The sequence below is a fragment of the Thamnophis elegans genome, chromosome 15 (genome assembly GCF_009769535.1).
Source record: "Thamnophis elegans isolate rThaEle1 chromosome 15, rThaEle1.pri, whole genome shotgun sequence".
In the NCBI taxonomy this organism is placed as follows: domain Eukaryota; kingdom Metazoa; phylum Chordata; class Lepidosauria; order Squamata; family Colubridae; genus Thamnophis; species Thamnophis elegans.
In genome coordinates, this window is record NC_045555.1 from 10,955,702 (window position 1) to 10,976,328 (window position 20,627).

The window sequence follows — 20,627 nt, forward strand, 5'->3', positions numbered from 1 at the left end:
CTTTTTAAAAGTACATGTTTATTTACAGAACTTGCTAGAAGCTTCTTAACTTATTTTAATCTCTTTCCTTTTTTTTTAGAATTAGGTATGATATCGGAAGACGTCCTTCTGCCTTGTATCAGTGGGGATGGAAAGATACGCCTTGTTGCAATTGTGGTGCTGACATGCAAACTATTAAATGTATTGTGCAAGATTGCCCACAACATGCATTCTTTGGTCCCCTAGAACAGTGTTTTTCAACCTTGGCAACTTGAAGATGCCTGGACTTCAACTCCCAGAATTCCCCAGCCAGCGAATTTTCGCTGGCTGGGGAATTCTGGGAGTTGAAGTCCAGGCATCTTCAAGTTGCCAAGGTTGAGAAACACTGCCCTAGAAGATCTACAAAAAGCAACACCAGATCACCTGGACAGCTGAACTGGACATTCATTTATGTCTGCGATACCCCCATAGAAGTTTAATTTCTCTTCTATCATGTTTCACAGTGCTTTAACAGTCCTCTCTAAGTGGTTTAGAGAGTCAGAATAATGCCCACAACAATCTGAATCCTCATTTTACCCACCTTGGAAGGATGGAAGGCTGAGTCAACCTTGAGCCTGGTGAGATTTGAACTGCCAAATTGCAGGCAGCCAGCCAGCAGTCGGCAGAATAGCCTGCAATACTGCCCTCTAACCACTGCGCCCCCACAGCTCATATGCTAACTAATAATAATAATTTGCTTATGCTTCCTGTACCTAACCTTTCCTATATTAAAGGGAGGAGGAGGAACAAAATTTCTGTTTTTCGAAGCCTTCTTGGAAAGTCAGCAGATGAATTGATCCACTGCACTCTGCTACTGCATTATTTATCCATCCACAATAGCATCTGTCTCCCACTGTCCAATCTTTCAACCTGCCAATCTGTGTTGCTCTGCTGGGATCATCAATAATGCCTCCTCCTTCTTTTCCACAGCTTCACTGCCTGTTTTTCTTCAGTAATATCAGTCACTTAGCTCCATGTATGTATAATCCATTTGTTGTTCTCTTGGTTACTTGAGGTATTCCTAGGAAATGTCAAGCTCAAAGTATCAATAGTCTTTCTATCATGTTTCTTCCAAGTCCAACTTTCATTTCTATAGAGTGTCAGGTGTTAATCTGCGCGTACACATGCACACGCTTAATTTTGTGCACTTGCCTAGGTCATCTATAAAGTACTCTCCTTATTAACATGTGTTGTGGCCGACCAGCGGAGCTGGCAGCAGATTCGGACAGTGAGGAGGCTGGGGAGGAACATGGGCCAGTCCTGGAGTCTGGGGAAGGCTCTGATAAGAGCTCTGTGTTGGAGGCAGAGATGAGGCCAGGGCAATCTGACAGTTATCAGCTGCCTTCAGAGTCAGACATCAGTGAGGCAGATGAACAGCTGGAGCCTGTTCCCAGTGTGCGCATGCGCAGAGTTGCCAGACGAAAGGAACAGTTAAGGATCAAGGGTAGACTTGAGAGTAAGGCCACAGGTGGATGGTGAATGGCCCCTCCCACAGGGAATAAAAGAGGAGCGAAAGGGGAGTGGAGTTTGCAGGAGACAATTGGTTCACTTAATTGGTTCATGACTCTCCTTGCCAAGTTTTGCAGATATCAGCCTGTCAGTTCTCCAAGCCAGATAAGGTCTATGACCTCCCCTGAAAGACTTTGCCGGTTGTGAATGAGTAGAATTCACAGTAAATTAATAAAAGGGATTTTTGTCAGGACAAGGAGTTTGTTTCATGCTCTTGGGAAGCCTCGGTCAGAACAATATGTTTCTGATCCACCTTCCAATCTGAATCTTCATCTGATGAGCATTGTCTTCTTGCTTTTTACATAACTGCACTGACCCTCCAGAGGGCCTCCAAACAGACAAAGAAGCTTATGCAGTTATTTATGATTTTGCAAATGCTTCGGCATTTGTCATTGCCATTGGAAGTTTTCCCATAACATGATCCGAGCAGCTCATGGGCAGAAATATTCATTGAGCCACCTGTCATGAGATTGCCCAGCCAATTATCTTCTCACATGTTAGTTTTATTCGAGAGGTACAAAAAACAGTAATTTCTTTCCTTTTTCAACTTTCCTTGGGAAGGAATAGAGGTTGACTGCAAAACCTATTTTATATATCAGAACTTTATTATGAAATCTCCACTGTTGGTAATTACAATTCCAACATTCATCACAAATATTAACAGATTTAATAACTCTTCACTCCCTAATAAGTTAAGCATCACATCTCATCCCTTATCTATTAAAAAAAAATCCATAAAACCACTTTTATTATTTCAAGAAGTTATAAAATGTCACTGTGCGAATAAGCCCACTGTCCAACTCATTCTAATATCAGTTACTGTAAGGAGTCCCTGCATATTTTACTCTGCTAATTATTGCTGACTATAGGGAGCGGTGCTTATGACCAATTGTGGTCATAAGTCAAGGACTACTATACTTAAGAATACTTTCAGTGGTACTTCTATACAAGGGTTTTTCTTGCCTTTGCTGTTGGTTTTGGGTGGTGAGCTCATTCGCTGTTTCTCAAGAGTAATAGTGAGAGGATGCTTTGATTTTGGAGCAGAATAATTTTGACTGGTTCCTCAACCAAACCTAAGGACAAACCTGTAAACAGCACTTTCAGAATGTGTGTGTGTCTGTGTCTGTGTGTGAGAGAGAGACAGAGAGAGAAAGAGAGGGAGACAGAGAGAGAGAGTACCTGTTTCGAATGAAGAAAACTTTGAATATTTCTAAATGAAATATTTTTTTTTCCAATTGAATATTTCTAAATGAAAATATTCAATTGGGGAAAAAAACAGAGGCAGAGAGACTAGGATATAATTGCATCTTTAAGCCAGCTTCAATGTTGATATTTTGCTTACCAAAGTTTTCAATATGCTTCTTGATTTACTGGGAAACTACTCCACCTTCTGGAATTCCAAGCATAATAACTTATATGTTTGTTTCCAATGAGCTCCGAGAGCAATGGATGCTGCAGCAACTTTAAAGCTTACAAAAGGAGGGATCTAAAAAGTTGTTTTTAAAAGTATTGGCCGTCTCTCAATCAGCTTATTCAGCATGGGCAGTTCTCAACTTACAACTGACTATTCAGTGACTGTTTGAAATTATGATGGCACTGAGCGAAGGGACTTAGAACTGGCACCCAAAGTTAGCGGATGTTGCAATGCTCACAAAGTCAAGCGATTGCAACCAGAAAGGTTAGAGAGGGGAGCCAGCATGTTGGACTGGATAAAGAAACTGGGATCATTGAGATCCGAGCTTCCTTTCTCCAGCTCAGCCTGCCTATTCTGTGCTCAGAGAGGAACTGCCTGGCCTTTTTCAGCAAGCAGCTCTTTCACTTCATGAGCCCTGGTAGCGCACTGGTTAGAATTAGGGATGGGATTCTACCAGTTCGGACCGATTCCAGAGGTGGGTTCCTACCGGTTCAAGACTAGTTCGGCTGAACCGGAGTAACTTGGTAGCCTGGGCCTGCCATGCCCCAGAACCGGTTCTCCTATGGCGGCGTCATCTTGATTTTCATTTCTGTGCATGCGCAGAACAATTTTCATTGAAGAAATGTATCCCCCCCCATTTTAACATTTTGCGCATGCGCAGACCTTTTTAGGTGCAAGTGCACACACAAATTACTGCGCACCAAACTGGCAGTAATGCTGGCAGCAACCCAATCCCTCTCTGGTTCGCCTGAACCGGTAGCTCCGACGATCAGCGAATCGGTTCGCTCCCACGATTAAGTGGGCCCATCTGCCTGCCCCTGCACTTTACCAACCTTTATGTTCTCAGCTGAGTCGCGGGGCAGAGTAGATTACCATGCCTCAGCTGTTTCCCTTCCCAAGCAGCAATCCAAAAGGTAAGTATTCTCTGAACTGCGCATACGTGTGCAGTCCCGGCACGTGTGCGAGTGAAGCAAAGTGTGCGCTCAGCGAACTGGTGGTTAAACCGGTTGGATCCCACCCCTGGTTAGAATGCAGCACTGCAGGCTACTTCTGCTGACTGCTGGCTCCCTGAAATTTGGCAGTTCAGTTCTCACCGGCTCAAGCTTGATTCAGCCTTCCATCCTTCCGAAGGAGGTAAAATGAGGACCCAAATTGTTGGGGGCTATGCAGACTCTGTAAAACTGCTTAGAGAGGGCTGTAAAGCCCTGGGAAGCGGTATATAAGTGCTATTGTTAGCGTTCCGAGTAATGTACCCACTGAAAGCAGAACTCCAGGGCAGGTAGATTCCTCAAACAACATGTTATTGGATACATCATATCGGCACAGCCAGTGAAAACCAACTTTAGAAATTCCTGCGGTTTTTAGCTAATTAAAAGAGCAAACATCCCCGCTTCCATATGTCAATGGTTACATTGTCCAATGAATACAGCTGGTAGGCTACTTAGTCGCTCCTCTGCACCTTCAACAGCCACTTGTTACGATGACCTTGGTTCCCACAGGAAAACTTTTTGTTTTGGCAGTTAGCCGGGCCATCTACTTTCCCGCTCCCTTCCCCCTCTCAGGCTTCGTGGCAACTATGAGGCAGCGCAAGATGGCTTCAGCCAGGTTCGCTTCTGAGATGACAGCTATGGCTATTTACTTTGCATCTGTGCCTGAGAGGACCAGGGCGGTGGTCGTTGAGTGGGGTGATCATATGGGTGATTGGCTTAATAACTGCAGTGAGTTGATATTGTAATAGTAGACTCAATTACAGCCATAAGTTGAGGACTACCTGTCACAAATCTGAAATATAGGCAGTCCTCAACTCACGACCACAATTGGGACTGGAATTTTAGTCACTGTGTGATGCAGTCATAAAACAAGACACGAATACTACCGTAAGACTACCTCACTTAGTGACCACAAGGCCAACACTCATTAATCCCACTGTTAAACCAGAGTTGTGGGTTAAGCAGAGAGAGTCACAGATAGGGCCTGCAGGGGTATCTGCAGGGTGGGTGGGGGAGGTCCAGACTGCACACAAAATGGAGGGAGGGCTGCTGTAGTGGTACACAAAGCATCAGCCATTTCTGGAAGTCTCAGCTATCCCAGCCTGATCCAGTGGCGCAGCACAAAGCTACCACACCCTGGAAACCTCAGCCCCCCTCACCAGACAAAGGAGCGTTTAGAATTCCTAGGCATTTCCCTCCTACCTTACACAGTTTGGCTGCCTTACACAGTGGCACTCATCAGTAGCAGTCCTGGCACTGGGGCTGAAATAGAGGTTTCCAACTGCACTGCCCCCACACCAACCCCAGAGCCACTGCTGCTGCCGAGGGCTGCTGTGCCAGGATGTGTGCGTGTCAAAACAGCATAGATCGGTAGGAGATAGATGGGTGGGGGGAGTTGCAGCGCCCCTACAATCATAAGTGTGGGCAGGCTGCCAAATCCCCAAATTTTGATCATGTGTCTTTATGGGCCCTGAATCAGCCATAACTTCAGGCACAGGTCCTAAAGTCCATTTTTTTTCAGCCACATCATAATTTCAATTGTGAACAATCAATTATAAATAGAGGAGTACCTGCCTAATCATGTCAACTTATGAGACATATTAATTTACAGTTGTAGACAGTCATGCCGGACTTAAAAATAGCACACTTCCTTGGCTATATTCCTAGCAATTACTATTCAGAAATACACTGCTAAATGGGATATTATCCAAACTTACATTACTTTGAATTCAATTCTAAAAAGAAGCTTTAAAACATTTGGGGGTACAAACGTAGTACTCTACTTGTCTACAATTCTTTAAAACAAATGTGTTTTTTTCCCCAGATCGCATGTTGGCTATGATCATTTAAAAACCATAAAATTGATAAAGCATTCACGACCTAATGGTTCATTTTCTTCAGTAATTTAGGATAATCTTTTATAATCTGCAGAATCTAAAAGATAATATTATTATAACGACTGGTTGTACAGTCAGCCAGACATTTAGACTGGCTATCTACCTATTGAATTCTCATTATTATTATTATACAATAAACTTGTATGTTGCCTGATTCTCAACAACGCTGGGTAGTGCAATCAAATAAGTTACAATACAATCAATAAAACACACACACACAGACAAAAATAAAGATCACAGACTCTCACAGCCCAACCCACCTCTAAAATAAATTGTGAGGATAAAAGAGACATCCATGGAAGCAACAGTGAAAATAAATATATCAAATAAAATATAAAATAAAATATAAAATAAATAAACACATAAGAAGAATCCAACAGAACTGGGCCAAGGAAACATTTGCATTTGCCAAATTTATTCATTCAAAAAGCTCGTTAAACATGGACAGAAAAGCAATGGTTCATCACAACTTCAAACAATCACAGTCAAGAACTATCTATATTTAAAATAATTATTTATAATTACTGGTTTGTTTAACCAGAGATGAGTTAAAGGTTGTTTATTTGATACACTATACCACCTACACACTGGTCTATAAATCATAACAGACAGTGGTGGGTTCCTATCAGTTCGGACTGGTTCGGCCAAACCAGTAGTAATTTGGCAGCCTGGGTCACTGTAACTGGCAGCGACCCAGGCCTGCCATGCCCCCGAACCATTCTCCCAGCGGCGCCATAGGTGCCGCCATCTTGTTATTTGCTTCTGCACATATGCAGAACCATTTTTATTGCCCTGCACATGTGCACACAACGCGCATACGCGTGGGGTGCATCCATGAACAAACCGGCAGTAGAGACTGACGGAACCCACCCCTGATAACAAATGAATTTACAGCCCTTATAAAGCCAAAATTTAACAAAAGCCATTATTAGCTTAGCATGCCCTCTACAACACTTTATCTGGGCTTTTAGTTTAAAATCTTCATTTTCAATTAGTTGGTACATTAAATTATCAGCTATTCCTACACCCCACTGATGTAGAGATCCTGGGTCAGTGGCCTGAAGTTAATAAGAACCTGGTGCAGATCTGAATAAAACAACTCAGATCAATACCCATGATGGAGTTCCCAGTAGTCAAGTAGACTTCTGCACATCCCAATTATACTATCCTCAGGATTCAGGAAAGGCCTGTGCTCCTCTCAAAGATGGTCAAAGACATCAGTAGTCATGCCTTAGACTATTGTGACATACTTTATATAGGCTGCCTACAACCGGAAAGCTGTAGCTCAGGGGTGTCCAACTGGAGGCCCGTCGGCCAGATGTATCACGCATAGATCACACCCACTCCAGCTCCACAAAGGGGGAAAATATCCCGAAATGTCACGTGACAGCAACATGACACGTTGACACCCATGTTGTAGCTGGTGCAAAATATAGCAACAAGATTATTTACCAAACAAACCTGCCAAAACAAATTTGCAATATGTTGCTATGTTGGTTGCCATTAGGCTTCCAGGTCCCATTCAAACCATTTAATTATTTTAGGAATAAAAATTATTTCTAATGGTGAAATAGCAATAGCAATAGCAGTAGACTTATATACCGCTTCATAGGCCTTTCAGGCCTCTCTAAGCGGTTTACAGAGAGTCAGCATATTGCCCCCAACAATCTGGGTCCTCATTTTACCCACCTCGGAAGGATGGAAGGCTGAGTCAACCCTGAGCCGGTGAGATTTGAACCGCTGACCTGCTGATCTAGCAGTAGCCTGCAGTGCTGCATTTAACCACTGCGCCACCTTGGCTCAGTGCAAAAGAAAATACTACATCAACAGCAGAAATGATGATTATACAGTGATTATATAATGATTATAAGTATACAGTGAAGAAAATATATTGAGGTATTATAGTGATTAATATAAGCTGTGATAAAAGAAAAAATAACAAAACATAATACTATCTTTCCCCGTCTTTCCCCAAATGGTGGAAAGGGAGGTCTTATTATTTTGAGGTGTAGGACGCGGCGAGCGTGGTCACCTCATAGCTGCTGCTGGGTTGCAATATTTTCAGGGAGGACTTACTTTTGGGGGAGGACTTATTTTAGTGCATGCACTCAAAAGTCCAATTGGGCTTATTATCCAGGGAGGTCTTATTTTCAGGGAAATAGGGTAACTATAGATAACAATATAAAGTTAATTCAGTCCCTAAGCTTATCTAGTTTATATAGCAATGTAATATGACATGTTCTGATTTTTAGAAAAAAAAAAGACTTTTCAAAAATAGGTACATGCCTTGGATCCATTCCTTAATTACAAGAGTAATTTCTTTTCAACTGTACAAAATTATCCTTATCCTCTTTAATAACATACAATACTGTTATACTGCAGTTTGGGGTTTTTTCTGACTTAGGACAGTGCAAATCAACAGCCACATTGATTTGTACATTCGGGTCTATATGGTTTATTGTTCAAATCCAGTGAATTGCAGTTTGCTCAACAAACTATGGTTAAACTATCCATGGCATGTTGTGATATGAGAACCAAGTCATAATGTGGTCAGTATGCCTTTGACTTGGTATATTGTCAGGGGTGGGTTTCTCGCCCCGTTCCAACCGGATCGGTTGGAACGAGGCCGGCGGCGTCCTCACGCACGCGGCGTCCTCACGCACGCACACGGCGCGCGCGTGCGTACTAGCATCTGCGCGATGCTCCAGCTGCTCCTGGAGGATCGCGCAGGTGTTCTGCGCATGCGTGGAAAGCGCAAAATTTGAAAAAAACGGGTAAGGAGCGGGCGCGGGTGTGTGGGCGCGTGCGGGCGCGGGGGGGGGCTTCGCCGTTCCCGGAAGTTACTTACTTCCGGGTTCGGCGACCAACCGGATCGCAGGGACCGGTGCGAACCGGTCGAAACCCAGCCCTGTATATTGTACAACCCTAGGTTGAAATCAACCATGGTTTAAAATTTAATATGATGTTGAGACTGCAGTCATATGCACGCTAGGATATACAGTATATGCATGTCTGGAGTTGTTACACTGTGATATAAGCTATCTAGGTTTGGAAAACCCAATCTGGTCCCTCTTCACTGTCGGAGACTTGACTGGATTGTGATAGGCTAGAACATCTGATCTAGTGATTCCCTTCTTTCCCCATTGCTATTGTAGAAAACCAGTTTGATGGTACAGCTTGGTATAAGAATGACGCACCTAGTTACAGGCTCAATTCTTGGCACTTCTAGGAGAATGGACAGGAAGTCTCTCATTTTTAGGATAGGCTGAGAATGTCTCCTGAAAAGCCATTAACTCCTGCTGTTTGTTTCTCAAACTGTAAGATGTGTGATCTTCAGCTCCCACAATTCCCCAGCTAGTTTCCAAGTTTGAAAAACACCAATTTTAGTTTAATATATACAAGTAATTCCCAACTTGCAACAGTTCATTTAGTGACGATAAACTCAAGGACAGTGATTCATTTAACAATTGTGGCAAGAAAGGTCATTAAATGGGGCAAAATTCACCTAACAAATATCTCCCTTAGCACCAGAAATTTTGGACTCTGCTGTGCTTGTAAGTCGAGGACTACCTGTAATAGTATCCTAAATTCTGGGGGGGAAAACCCAACAGTGATTAACTTACCAAGAGAATCTGCTTGATTTTCAACTGTTTCATTCACCTTCTTAGCTACTCTGGCAACAGCTTCACCCATTTTTTTCTCCATGCAGGTATGCCCAACCATGAAAATCTTTTAAGGATGGTCCTACAGCTAAGCAAAAAAAACAGAAAATCAAAGGAGGTGCCACAGTGCTAATACCACACAAAGGGTTAGAAAGCAGATTTTCTGAAAGAAAGAAAAAAATTAAGACAATTTGTGCCTAAAATTTACTGAGGTCTGCTAATGTTTAACACAAGGATGTCCAAACTTGGGAACTTTAAGACTTATGGACTTTAACTCCCAGAATTTCCCAGCCAACATGAAGAATTCTGGGGAATTATGGGCGTTGAATTCCTTAAAGTTCCCAAGTTTGGACACCCCTGGTTTAACAGATTGACATACAGTACCTGAAGCAATAGATTGTTCCTTCTATGAGCTGGCCTTTCACAGAAACAAATTCAATAAACAGGTGATCTTGGAGCACAGCTCTTCATCAGAAACAAAAGAAAGTAAATTTGGGAAAAGCAGGCCTGTCAAACTCATGTCGTCACGGCGGTGTCATGTCTCAGGACTTTTTTCTCCTTCGCGAAACCGGATGTGGGTATGGCCACTGCATGACACATCCGGCCTGCAGGCTAGGAGTTTGACAGCCCTGTATTAGAGCCTCTGTTTATAGAGGTTATTGTTGTTTATCAGGATTTATTTATTAACTGTAAATCTCTTTTTTTCCAGATTGCTTATTAAAATGAATTTTCACTTTAGGAGATACACTTTAATAAGCAATTTCATCTATAGCGGTACCTCAGTACTTAATTGGTTCCGGGAGGCTGACTAGAGAGGATGAGTACCAAACAAATCATGTGACTTATCACGTGACTCTTTTGTTTCAGCCAGGAAGGTCTTCCTATTTGTCCCTTTTCTTATATCAGTGACCTTCACAGCATGGCAGACTTCCTGTCTGCCCTCTGCAGCTGTTCCCCACTTCCTTTTGCAATGCATCGAATTACCAAACAAACAAAGAATACCAGGACAACGTTTTTGTGTCAAAATTTGCATCGAGTACCAAATGTAATGGATTTTGAAGCAGTCAAGTATTGAGGTACCACTAGTGGTATATGGCAAGAATTCAGAAAATGACAAGCAAGAAGCTTAGGAGATACAGAAAACTCTAACATTTAGTTTCCACCAAACATTCATTCAAATTTTTAACTTCTAGAGGAAGAAATAAAGGACTGAAGGCAGCTCTGTGAGATGATGATAATGGCGGAATGAAGAGCCAACAAGAAGACTGACTCTTTGAAACTCTCCAGATAAGAAGATGGCTTGAGATAACCCACAAGCGCTCCAGACAGTTGCTCCTCATGAGGAGACCACAATATAGCAGTCTCCAATGGACTGAAACCTCTGGAAATAGCCATCTTGCTGAAGCAGTCAGTGGTTTTGAAAGAATACTAAAGTCACGCACTTCCTTTTCTAAACACTTTCAGAAATTTCTTGTTGGATCAACAGATTTGACAGCACCGAGTAAGTTTCTTTCAATCCTTAATGAACAAAGTTTTAAATACAAGTTTAAGAAGGAAAGTGAATGTAAGCGTCCAAGGATAACATTGCAGGATCCAATCTGCACACTCTCTGCTAGAGAGAAGTTCCCTGAAGATGGGCTCCAGCATGATTCCAAAAGCTCAGAAGACAAATGTTCTGGTGACCAACCCAGATTGGATCCTGCAACAAGTTTAAAAATTTATTAGTTTAATAAACAGCAAAAAGGTGATTAAACGTTTAATGTTAAGGCCCTCAAGCATCTGCTCTCCAAACTAAGAAACTTGGATCAGTCTGCAGCTGTGCTCCGAGGGGGCCAGGTCCAGATGGCAAGCTTGAGGCCGCGCCTGGCAGGACCTGGTGCTCTGAATCAGATGCTGGCAATCTTGGTTCAGGAAACTGAGCAACAATGGGCATCGTTGGAAGCCTTAGAAGAAGATTTGGAGGAAATCCAGAGCGACAAGGTGAACCTAGAGGCCATTCTTCAGAGTTTGCCCAGCGGCTGTTAGAGCTGAAAGGAGGCCTGCAAAATTGAAGACTGGCAGTGACAGAATCAATATAGACCCTTTTAAAAAAAAATGAAATATTCCCAGAATGCAATCGGAGGCAAACTCAGCCATCTTTGTCGGAGACAGAGAATTGCTTGAGAAAACCATCTGTGATTCTAGGTTGCCGAACCAACCTTAAAGATTCAAACCCTGTAATGGAGACCTCCCAAACTCATTGCAGTCATGAGGATAGAAACCTGAAACAGCCATTTTACAAGTCTTGGGAAAACTGTGCATTGTGCCATTTTGGCCCAAGGAGTTTTGGACCCATGGTGGTGGAGGAAAAAAAGATTCTAAAAGATTTGAACCCTGAAATGAAAATTGGCTGTCAGAATTGGGAATACATCCAGTATAAGGATAAAAAAAGTTTGATGTCAGAAAGTTACAAATGGATTAAAGGTCTGTAAACATATGTGGGGAAACTCTTCAGAGACTGGGCCAACAGAACCTGTTAAGGAAATGGTCAGAAAAGATAAAGTCCAACTGCAGCTGGATATTGTGTGCTGAAAGAGGTTCAAAAAAGACCCACCCTAATTTTGGGGCGTATAAAGGAGACAGGAGGACTTGTACTTTAAGACTTGTAAGATTCTACTTTGATTAAATAAAATACTTTATCTAGCTTTGCTTGCACTTGGAAACCACTTTTGGAATTTTTGCTTGAATCTGAAAGAAATGAAATTTTAACTTTGGGATTTGATGATTAGAACTAATTATAGTGTCAGAGTTCCAAATAACAGTAAATCAGAGTCCAAGGCAAAGTATTGCTCAAAGATCCAATTTATTAAGACAGCCATGTTGGCACACCTGGGAAAACCCGAATCTGAAAGCTTCCCAGTTTTCCCCAACTAGTTGAAAGTTCAAGATCTTGCCCCCATACCCACAAGTCCATCACATGGTCCAATCTCCCACCATCATGCTGGCAGTTCCACCCATCCAGTTCCAGTCAGGTGCAGAGGTGCAGAGACAAAGGATGATCTTGGCTTTTTAGAAATAATTTTGTTGTGGCTACATACCAGGGGTGGGTTTCTCACCCCGTTCCAACCGGTTCGGTTGGAACGAGGCCAGCGGCATCCTCGCGCACGTGCGCGGCGCGCACATGCGTACTAGCATCTGTGCGATGCTCCAGCTGCTCCTGGAGGATCGCGCAGGCGCTGTATGCATCCTGCGCATGTGTGGAAGCGCAGAATTCGGCAAAACCGGGTAAGGAGCGGGCGCGGGCGCACGCGGGCGCGTGGGGGGTCTTCGCCGTTCCCGGAAGTTACTTACTTCCGGGTTCGGCAACCAACCGGATCGCAGGGACCGGTGCGAACTGGTTGAAACCCACCCCTGCTACATACCATCTAACTCCTTACAATCCCCTCTCCCATTTTTCCACAATAGAAAATGCATAGCAGAATAATAGGAAGCGTGGCAAGCCAAAGACCCAAAAGAAAAGATGTCTGCAGGTCCGACTTATGTATTAAGGTAATGCTCAACTTAAAACTATTCATTTAGTGACTGTTTGAAGTTACAACGGTGCTGATAAAAGTGTCTTATGACAAATTTTCCTACTTACAACTGCTTCAGTAGCCCCATGGTGACTTGGTCAAAATTCAGATACTTGGTTCATTTTTATGATGGTTGCAGTGACCCGGGATCATATGATTCAGGGGTGGGTTGCTGCTGGTTTGCTTTGCACATGCGTAGTTGACTATAAATTGTTCTGCGCATGCGCAAAACATGAAAAAATTACTAAAGAACTTGCCGGGAATGGCAGCAGCGATCGGTAAACCGGTTCAGGGGCGTGGCCAGCCTGGGTCGCTGCCGGTTCTGCGACCAAGGCCAAAATACCACTATTGGTTCGCCCAAACCGATACGAACCGGTAGCAACCCACCTCTGATATGATCACCTTTTGGGACCTTCTGACAAGCGAAGTCTATGAGGAAGCCAGATTCACTTTACAACTGTGTTACTAACTGCAGTGATTCAGTAACTGTGGCAAGAAAGATCTCAAATTGGGGCAAAATTCACTTAACTGTCTTGCTTAGCAACAGAAATTTTGGATTCAACTCTGTTCGAAAGTCAAGGATTACTTGCGTGCTTAATTTTAGAGGACAAGATGAATATATTTTAGTTTTAACTGTATTGAAGTTATAGGATGGAAGTTATTCTTTTTCTGTATTTTTCTTTTCTTTTTCTGCACCCCTCACTCTCCAATTTTGCTTTTTCCTTGACTCACCTTTCCCCCCCTTATTTACTTTCCTGTATTTACAGTTAAACAATTGGTTGACATTTAAAAAGCGTTCATCTAGGTTTTAAGAAGGCCAGGATAAAGTAGCCTAATCTTTAATGTCTTTCACTTAAACATTTATGGATATTGGAAGTAAAATATGATCCAATCACATAATGGCTGTGAAAAAGCAACAACTTTAGACAACACTAGTCATGGTGATAAGTGATTCAGCATTTCTGGCTGCTTCTTTTTTTTAAATGAACAAGCCAGAATCAGAAACCAAGGCCAAAGGATGGTCTCCTTTTATAAGCTAATAGTCAACGAATTACCCTCACATACTTGTGGCACTCCAGATCCACAAAACAGAAGCTACTATTTCAGAGTGAAAGCTGAGTCATTTCCGAAAATTCTGGCTGATTCTCCTAAAATGGAAGCCAAAAACCTATATACTGCTGCCTTTTCAAAGCTGTCAAATCTGAATTCTCCCAAACACCTCCCTGATTTAAACAAGGGTTTCTGCTTCCCTCCTATTTTTAGCTAATTCTTTTTCTTTTTGCTAGGGACCTTCACTCCCCAGTGATGTGAAATTCATTGGAGCAAGCTAGGAGGATATGCCCACCTACAAAATGAGCAGCGTAAGCACTTGCCCAGGTCATCAGCTACAACATAGTTGTGGGTCTGACTCTGAGACAACCAACATTGTACCAACGGACCAATTTGTGCATGTACATACGGTGCATTCAGAAAAGTATTCAGATCCCCCCCTTTCCCTTTGTTACGTATTGTACATAGTTGTCAGTTGAAGTTCTCAGTCTGGTCCTCTGTTGGAGCGGGAAAATACTCTCTCCTGATTGGTTGTGGGCTGATCAGCTTCCCTATAAAAAGACCTGGGTCAGCCAGGGAGAAACAGTTGCCTCACAGGCAGTATTGAATAAGGAGCTGTTAGAAGTCACTCAGGCCTTTCCTCCATTCTTTACCCAGAACATAACACCCTTCACTTTTGTCAATTTTGTTATGCTGCAGCCTGATTCTACAGTGGTTGAAATTCACTCCCATCCCTGCATTAATCTAGATTCAGTATCCCATAATGACAAAGTGAAAACAGAATTTTCTGTTTTCCGAAGTCCTGCACTTTATAGCCAGATTAAACAAACATTCCCCCCTCGCTACAGTACCATTCAGCACAGCAGAGGCTTAAGAGATGTGTAGTTACTGATCTTCTATAGTAGTCTTGTTCTAATATTGCCATCTATGGTTTTCAACATTTATACAAAGGCCAATCTAATTTGGGGTTTTTTTGTGTGTGAAAGGACTGCATTCAGTGGTTCCACCACAAATCCGCGAAGCCCTTATCCGCGGAGACATAAGCGTGAAGGGCTAATCCGTGCCGTTTGAAGCGCTAAGGAAAAACGCGACCCTACTGCGATGACATAATCGCGGAGGGCAAATCCGCGCCTTCCGAAGCACTCAGCACCCTAAATCTAACCCTAAGCCTAACCCTAAACCTAACCCTAAACCTAACCCTAACCCTAAACCTAACCCTAAAGCAAACCCCTAAACCTAATCCTAACCCTTACCTTAATTTAAATCGGCTTTCTGTCGCCGCGCTGTTTTAAAGCGCCCTTCTATCGCTGCGCTGTTGTTGCGGCAGTGATGACGTGCGGTGATGACGTCGCGGCTTTAGCGACGCGGTTTTATCACCGTTATTTTGACGAGCGCGGTTTTGTCATGCCACGGCATTCAGTTTATAGAGAGATACTACAAAGATCTGCATTTTGAACCAGTACTGTTTAATTAGTTTGCAGAATTACCATGTTTCCCCCAAAATAAAACAAGGCCTTATTTTCTTTTGACCCCTGAAATAAGCACTTGGCCTTATTTTCGGTGAGGTCTTATTATTTTTGAGATGCAGGAGGCAGCAAGCGTGGTCACCTCATGGCTGCTGCCGTGTTGCAATATTTTCAGGGGGGGCTTATTTTATTTAGTGCATGTGATCAAAACCCCCAATTGGGCTTATTATCCGGGGAGATCTTATTTTGGGGGAAACAGGGTAGAGGTGACAAAATTCGACCAGATTAATTCATGGATATCAGTATAAATAATGATTGAGCTGTGTTATGCCCAGATGAACACTTGAGGGCACAAAAGTTTTTCTGTATATCTTTACTGCCTTCTAGTGGTTGGAAAAAGCAAATGTGCATTTAGAATTGGAAAAAAGCAACTCCTGTAGTCCAAACGGTTGTTCTATCTTCTGAATCAACCTTCTTCTAGGAAGCATGACTCATTCATAATTGTGTGTTCTCCAAATATATCTGGACAACCACAACAATTGAGTTTAATATGCCATCACTCAGTGTTTCCTAGCCTTTGCAACTTGAAGACATGTGAATTTCAATTCCCAGAATCCCCCAGCTGGCTGGGGAATTGTGGGAGTTGAAGTCCACACATTTTCAAGTTATCAAGGTTGGAAAACACTGCCAAAAGTGAACAGCATCCAACTCAGAGGTTTGTTTCTGCTGGTTAGTTCTGGATCGTGTGAACTAGTAGTGACGGCAGCAAGAAGCTCCGCCCACCCGCCCGGATGCTTCTGCGCATGAGTAGACGTGCCATGCGTGCGTGCAAGCGCGCATGAGCAAACCAGTAGTAAAATAAATTGAAACCCACCACTGATCCAGCTTCATCATCCACAGTAGTGTGATGTCACAGGAGGTTGAACCTATGCTAAACTAGTCTAGGGTGTACAGGTAATCCTCGACTTACAACCACAATTGAGCCCAAAATTTCTGTTGCTGAGACATTTGTTAAGTGAGGTTTGGCCCATTTTACAAGCTTTCTTGCCACAGTTGTTAATATCAATAGCAATAGCAGTTAGACTTATATACCACTTCAGCTTTCAGCCCTCTCTAAGCAGTTTACAGAGTCAGCATATTGCCCCCAACAACAATCCGGGTCCTCATTTTACCCACCTCGGAAGGATGGAAGGCTGAGTCAACCCTGAGCCGGTGAGATTTGAACAGCCGAATTGCAGAACTGCAGTCAGCTGAAGTAGCCTGCAGTGCTGCATTTAACCACTGTGCCACCTCGGCTCTTAAGTGAATCAATGCAGTTGTTAAGTTAGTAACAGGGCTGTTAAATGAATCTGTCTTCACCATTGGTTTTGCTTGTCAGAAGGTTGCAAAAGTGTGCCACTGGGATGCTGCAACCATGAGTCCGTTGCCAAGTGTCTACATTTTGATCCCACATGACCATGGGGATGCTGCAACGGTAGTAAACGTGAAAAAATGGTCATGTCACTTTTTTCAGTGCCGCTGTTATTTTGAATGGTCGCTACATAAACCGTTGCAAGTTGAGGACTACCTGCAGTTAATAGACATATTTTACAGCATAGTGCAGGGGTATCAAACTCAAGGCCCAGGAGCCAGATCCGGGCACAGGGTGCTTAGATCTGGCCCATGGGACCGCCCTGGAAAAAGCGAAGTATTTTGGTATTTGGTATTTATTGTCACTTATAGGCCGCCCTTTTCCCTGAGGGGACTCAGGGCGGCTTACAACTCATGGGAAGGGGGTGCAAGACAAAACGTAAAAATAATATGTGAATGCAAATAATAATAGCAATAAAACACAACATTCATTCAACATTCGGGTGGGGTGTATGAAGGTCTTATCCCCAGGCCTGACGGGATAGCCAGATCTTAAGGGCTGTGCGGAAGCTCTGGACTGTGGTGAGGGTGCGAATCTCTACGGGGAGATTGTTCCAGAGGGTCGGGGCTGCTACTGAGAAGGCTCTCCTCCGCGTAGTCGCCAGTCGGCACTGACTGGCAGATGGAACTCGGAGGAGGCCCACTCTGTGCGATCTGATGGGACGAAGGGAGGTAATCGGCAGAAGGCGGTCTCTCAAGTACTCAGATCCACTACCATGAAGGGTAGGGGTGTCTTTGCGAACGAAAAGAGCTGGGGAGCGCCGTGTGAGGTGCTCCCGAGTTCCGTTTTTGCTGGCAGAGGGTTGCAGGAGGCTGTCGCAGCCAAAACAGAGTTCGGGAGCCCATTTTCGCTGGCAGTGCACCTGGCCCACAACAGGCACCCGCAACACAAGTGACGTCGAGCTGGCCAGTCCAGTGGTGAGTTTCAATTTATTTTACTACCGGTTCTCTCGTGCGCATGTGCGCGCATGCACAGAAGCGTCCGGGCGGGTGAGCAGAGCCTCCCACCACTGCCACTACCAGTTCGCCCAATCCGGGGCGAAACAGCAGAAATCCACCTCTAGGCCAAACTCACCTGGCCACACTACTCTGCCCCCCCCCAAGGTCAAACACAAGCCTGATGCGGCCCTCAATGAAAGCGAGTTTGACACCCCTGGCATACACAATCCAGGCCAAATGCAATTATTCCACAAAGTTTTAGCTCAACTCCTTTTCTTCGAATCCTGCAATAAATCCAGTGGAATACTAGACGTCTCAGCACAATCTGTGTTTGCGTGGTGCACTTAAAGAAACTTAGTCAATCCCCTCTTTGCCTGCAGTTAAAAGAGTCCACCTTTTGCCACCCGTTTGAGGCCTAGAGAAAGGAAGATAATGGATTGAGCAAAACACAAGCTAACCACAATAGGCAGAACCTCTCAAAGATGTAACTGCTTTAGCAGCTCCAAGCACTTATTCTGAATGCTTTGCAATGTAGGAAATTAGCATCCACCCCTCTCCTAGAAAAATGAAATACGCTGAGAAATATTGAAAAGGCATAATATTATATTTCCCTTATAAGAAATAGAGAAACATGTTTTTAGGCAGGAAACAGACTCACTCTTAACAGCCCCCACTATTGTCAATGGGCCATTTAAAGGCCTGAGCCAGTCTATTCTACATAACAAAGATCTCCCCCTCCAGCTCAAGGGTGATGGGATTAAAGCATAATAGTATTAGCCCCTTGCCCATCTCACCACAGGGAAAACTAATGCTCAACCTGGGAAGAGTAATGCTCAACCAAACTTGGACTCAAAGCACAGCCTACAGAGTTGCTCCTGCATGGTCCCATGGGAGTCTGACAACCAATCAGAATACACGATCAAAGCCCAGAGAGGGCATAAAACCAGGGACTTTCAGCATCTCCCTCTCTCTTCATCCAACATCTGGAAGCATGTGATTTCCCCCTTTTCTTTTCAGGAGCTCCAGCCATGTGATCCTGTCCACCATTAAACCATCTTTCCAAGTTGCACCCAAGTTTCCAGTGTCTTTTTCCCTACTTGGAACTGAACCCAGAAGGACATTTCTTCCAACAGCATCATTTGAGGGGGAGGGGGAGGGGGTTGGACTAGATGACCTACAAGGTCCCTTCCAACTCTTTGTTCATCTGTGAAACATCCTCGCTCAGCGCAGCCAGCCCGAGCGGAAGACCAGCCATTCACAAAGGAACAGCACACACCACAGCCACTCTGTAGTTACGTGCTGGAACTCACAAGAGCTTCACACCACTCCCGGAAGTTCGTGTTGTGTGCGCAAGCTCTCGTTCCCTATCTCCGGGAAGGCAGATCCATTGTGCACTCCGGTTGCGCTTTATTCTGTTTCAACCGGCGGTTTCTGCGCGGCATCCTCTGCCCCCCCCAAGACAAGGTTCCCCGAAGCGCAATGAAGGCTGCGGGGGTCTTTGCTCTCGCCCACCAGTCCCGTTGCTTTTCCACGCTTACCGCAAAGGGACAGCCAGGTTTCCTTCCCTTCCGGGCGGCTGCTGGAGCGTGGTGCACCGGTGAGGCTCTTAGCTCGCCTCCCGCGGCCATGGAGAAGGACGGGAGCAGCTGGGCCTCCGCTTAAATGCACCGGGGGGGGGGGGATGGAAAAGCTCTCCCGACCAGCCGGACGGAGAAGAGCCCCGAAGGCCGGGACCAATCATCAAGCGATGAAGCCGGGGAAGTGAAGCGAAGCCAGGCAGAACGAGCGCCCTCTCTCGTGGGTGACGGTGGAGGCTCTTCCCTGCACGGTTCCGCGGGAGGGCAATTTAAATGAAAAGGCATCTTTCAAGAGAAAGTAACGGCAACCTCCGCCCCCCCTTTAAATCTCTTGCCAAGGCAGAGACTAAGAAGTGACAGCTGAGTTCGGTTTGCTGGTGTTTGCCTTTTGCAGTATAGTTACAACAACACAACTTCCTGCAAGTAAATTAAGGAATTTAGGCGCTGAGGAGGTCGGTTTCACTTCCAGGACATGATCAACAGAAAAAAGGAAAAAAAAGATGCAGTCAAACACTCTTAGCCCAAAGATACTTTTTTTTTTCCCAAGAGGCAACTGGACTTCCTTGTTTTTCTTGGAAGACGTTTCGCTTCTCATCCAAGCAGCTTCTTCAGTTCTGAGTCAGAAGCTGCTTGGATGAGAAGGGAAATGTCTTCAAAGAAACACCAGAAAGTCCAGTTGCCTCTTGAAAAAAGCACCTTTGGGACAACCGTGATGGAGAATCTCCATAGACAGGGAAATTGTTTCCATGTGCATACTTCCCTTTTCCAGAAAACAGCCAATGGTCTATAAATAACTATGTATGCTTAGTTAGCAGAATAACAGTTGAAGGTCTTCTAGTCCTGCTCAAATAGGAAACTCTATACTATTCCATACAAATGGTTGTCATATCTCTTCTTTAAAATCTCCACTGATGGAGCACCCACAAATTCTGAAGGCAAACTGTTCCATCGGTTAATAGTTCTTACTATCAGGGAAATTTTCCTTAGTTTTAGGTTGGTTCTGTCCTTGATTAGTTTCCATCTGTTGGAAGAAATGTCCTTCTGGGTTCAGTTCCAAGTGGGGAAAAAGACACTGGAAACATGGGTGCAACTTGGAAAGATGTTTTAATGGTGGACAGGACCACATGGATTGAGGCCCTGAACA

General features: G+C 44.1%; 1 protein-coding gene across 2 annotated transcripts in view; it reads right to left on the minus strand.

Annotated features, from left to right (window-relative positions):
- LRRC20 (leucine rich repeat containing 20) overlaps window positions 1-19,531 on the minus strand; it is a 110,149-nt gene extending 90,618 nt beyond the window's left edge. For both annotated transcript variants that reach the window (XM_032231474.1, XM_032231473.1), the window contains exons 1-2: window positions 19,445-19,531; window positions 9,452-9,578 (exon numbers count right to left, since the gene is read on the minus strand). In XM_032231474.1, the coding sequence (XP_032087365.1) occupies window positions 9,452-9,551 (100 nt within the window). In that variant the 5' untranslated portion in view covers window positions 9,552-9,578; window positions 19,445-19,531. The remainder of the gene's footprint in view (window positions 1-9,451; window positions 9,579-19,444) is intronic.
- Between the last annotated feature and the right edge of the window lie 1,096 nt (window positions 19,532-20,627).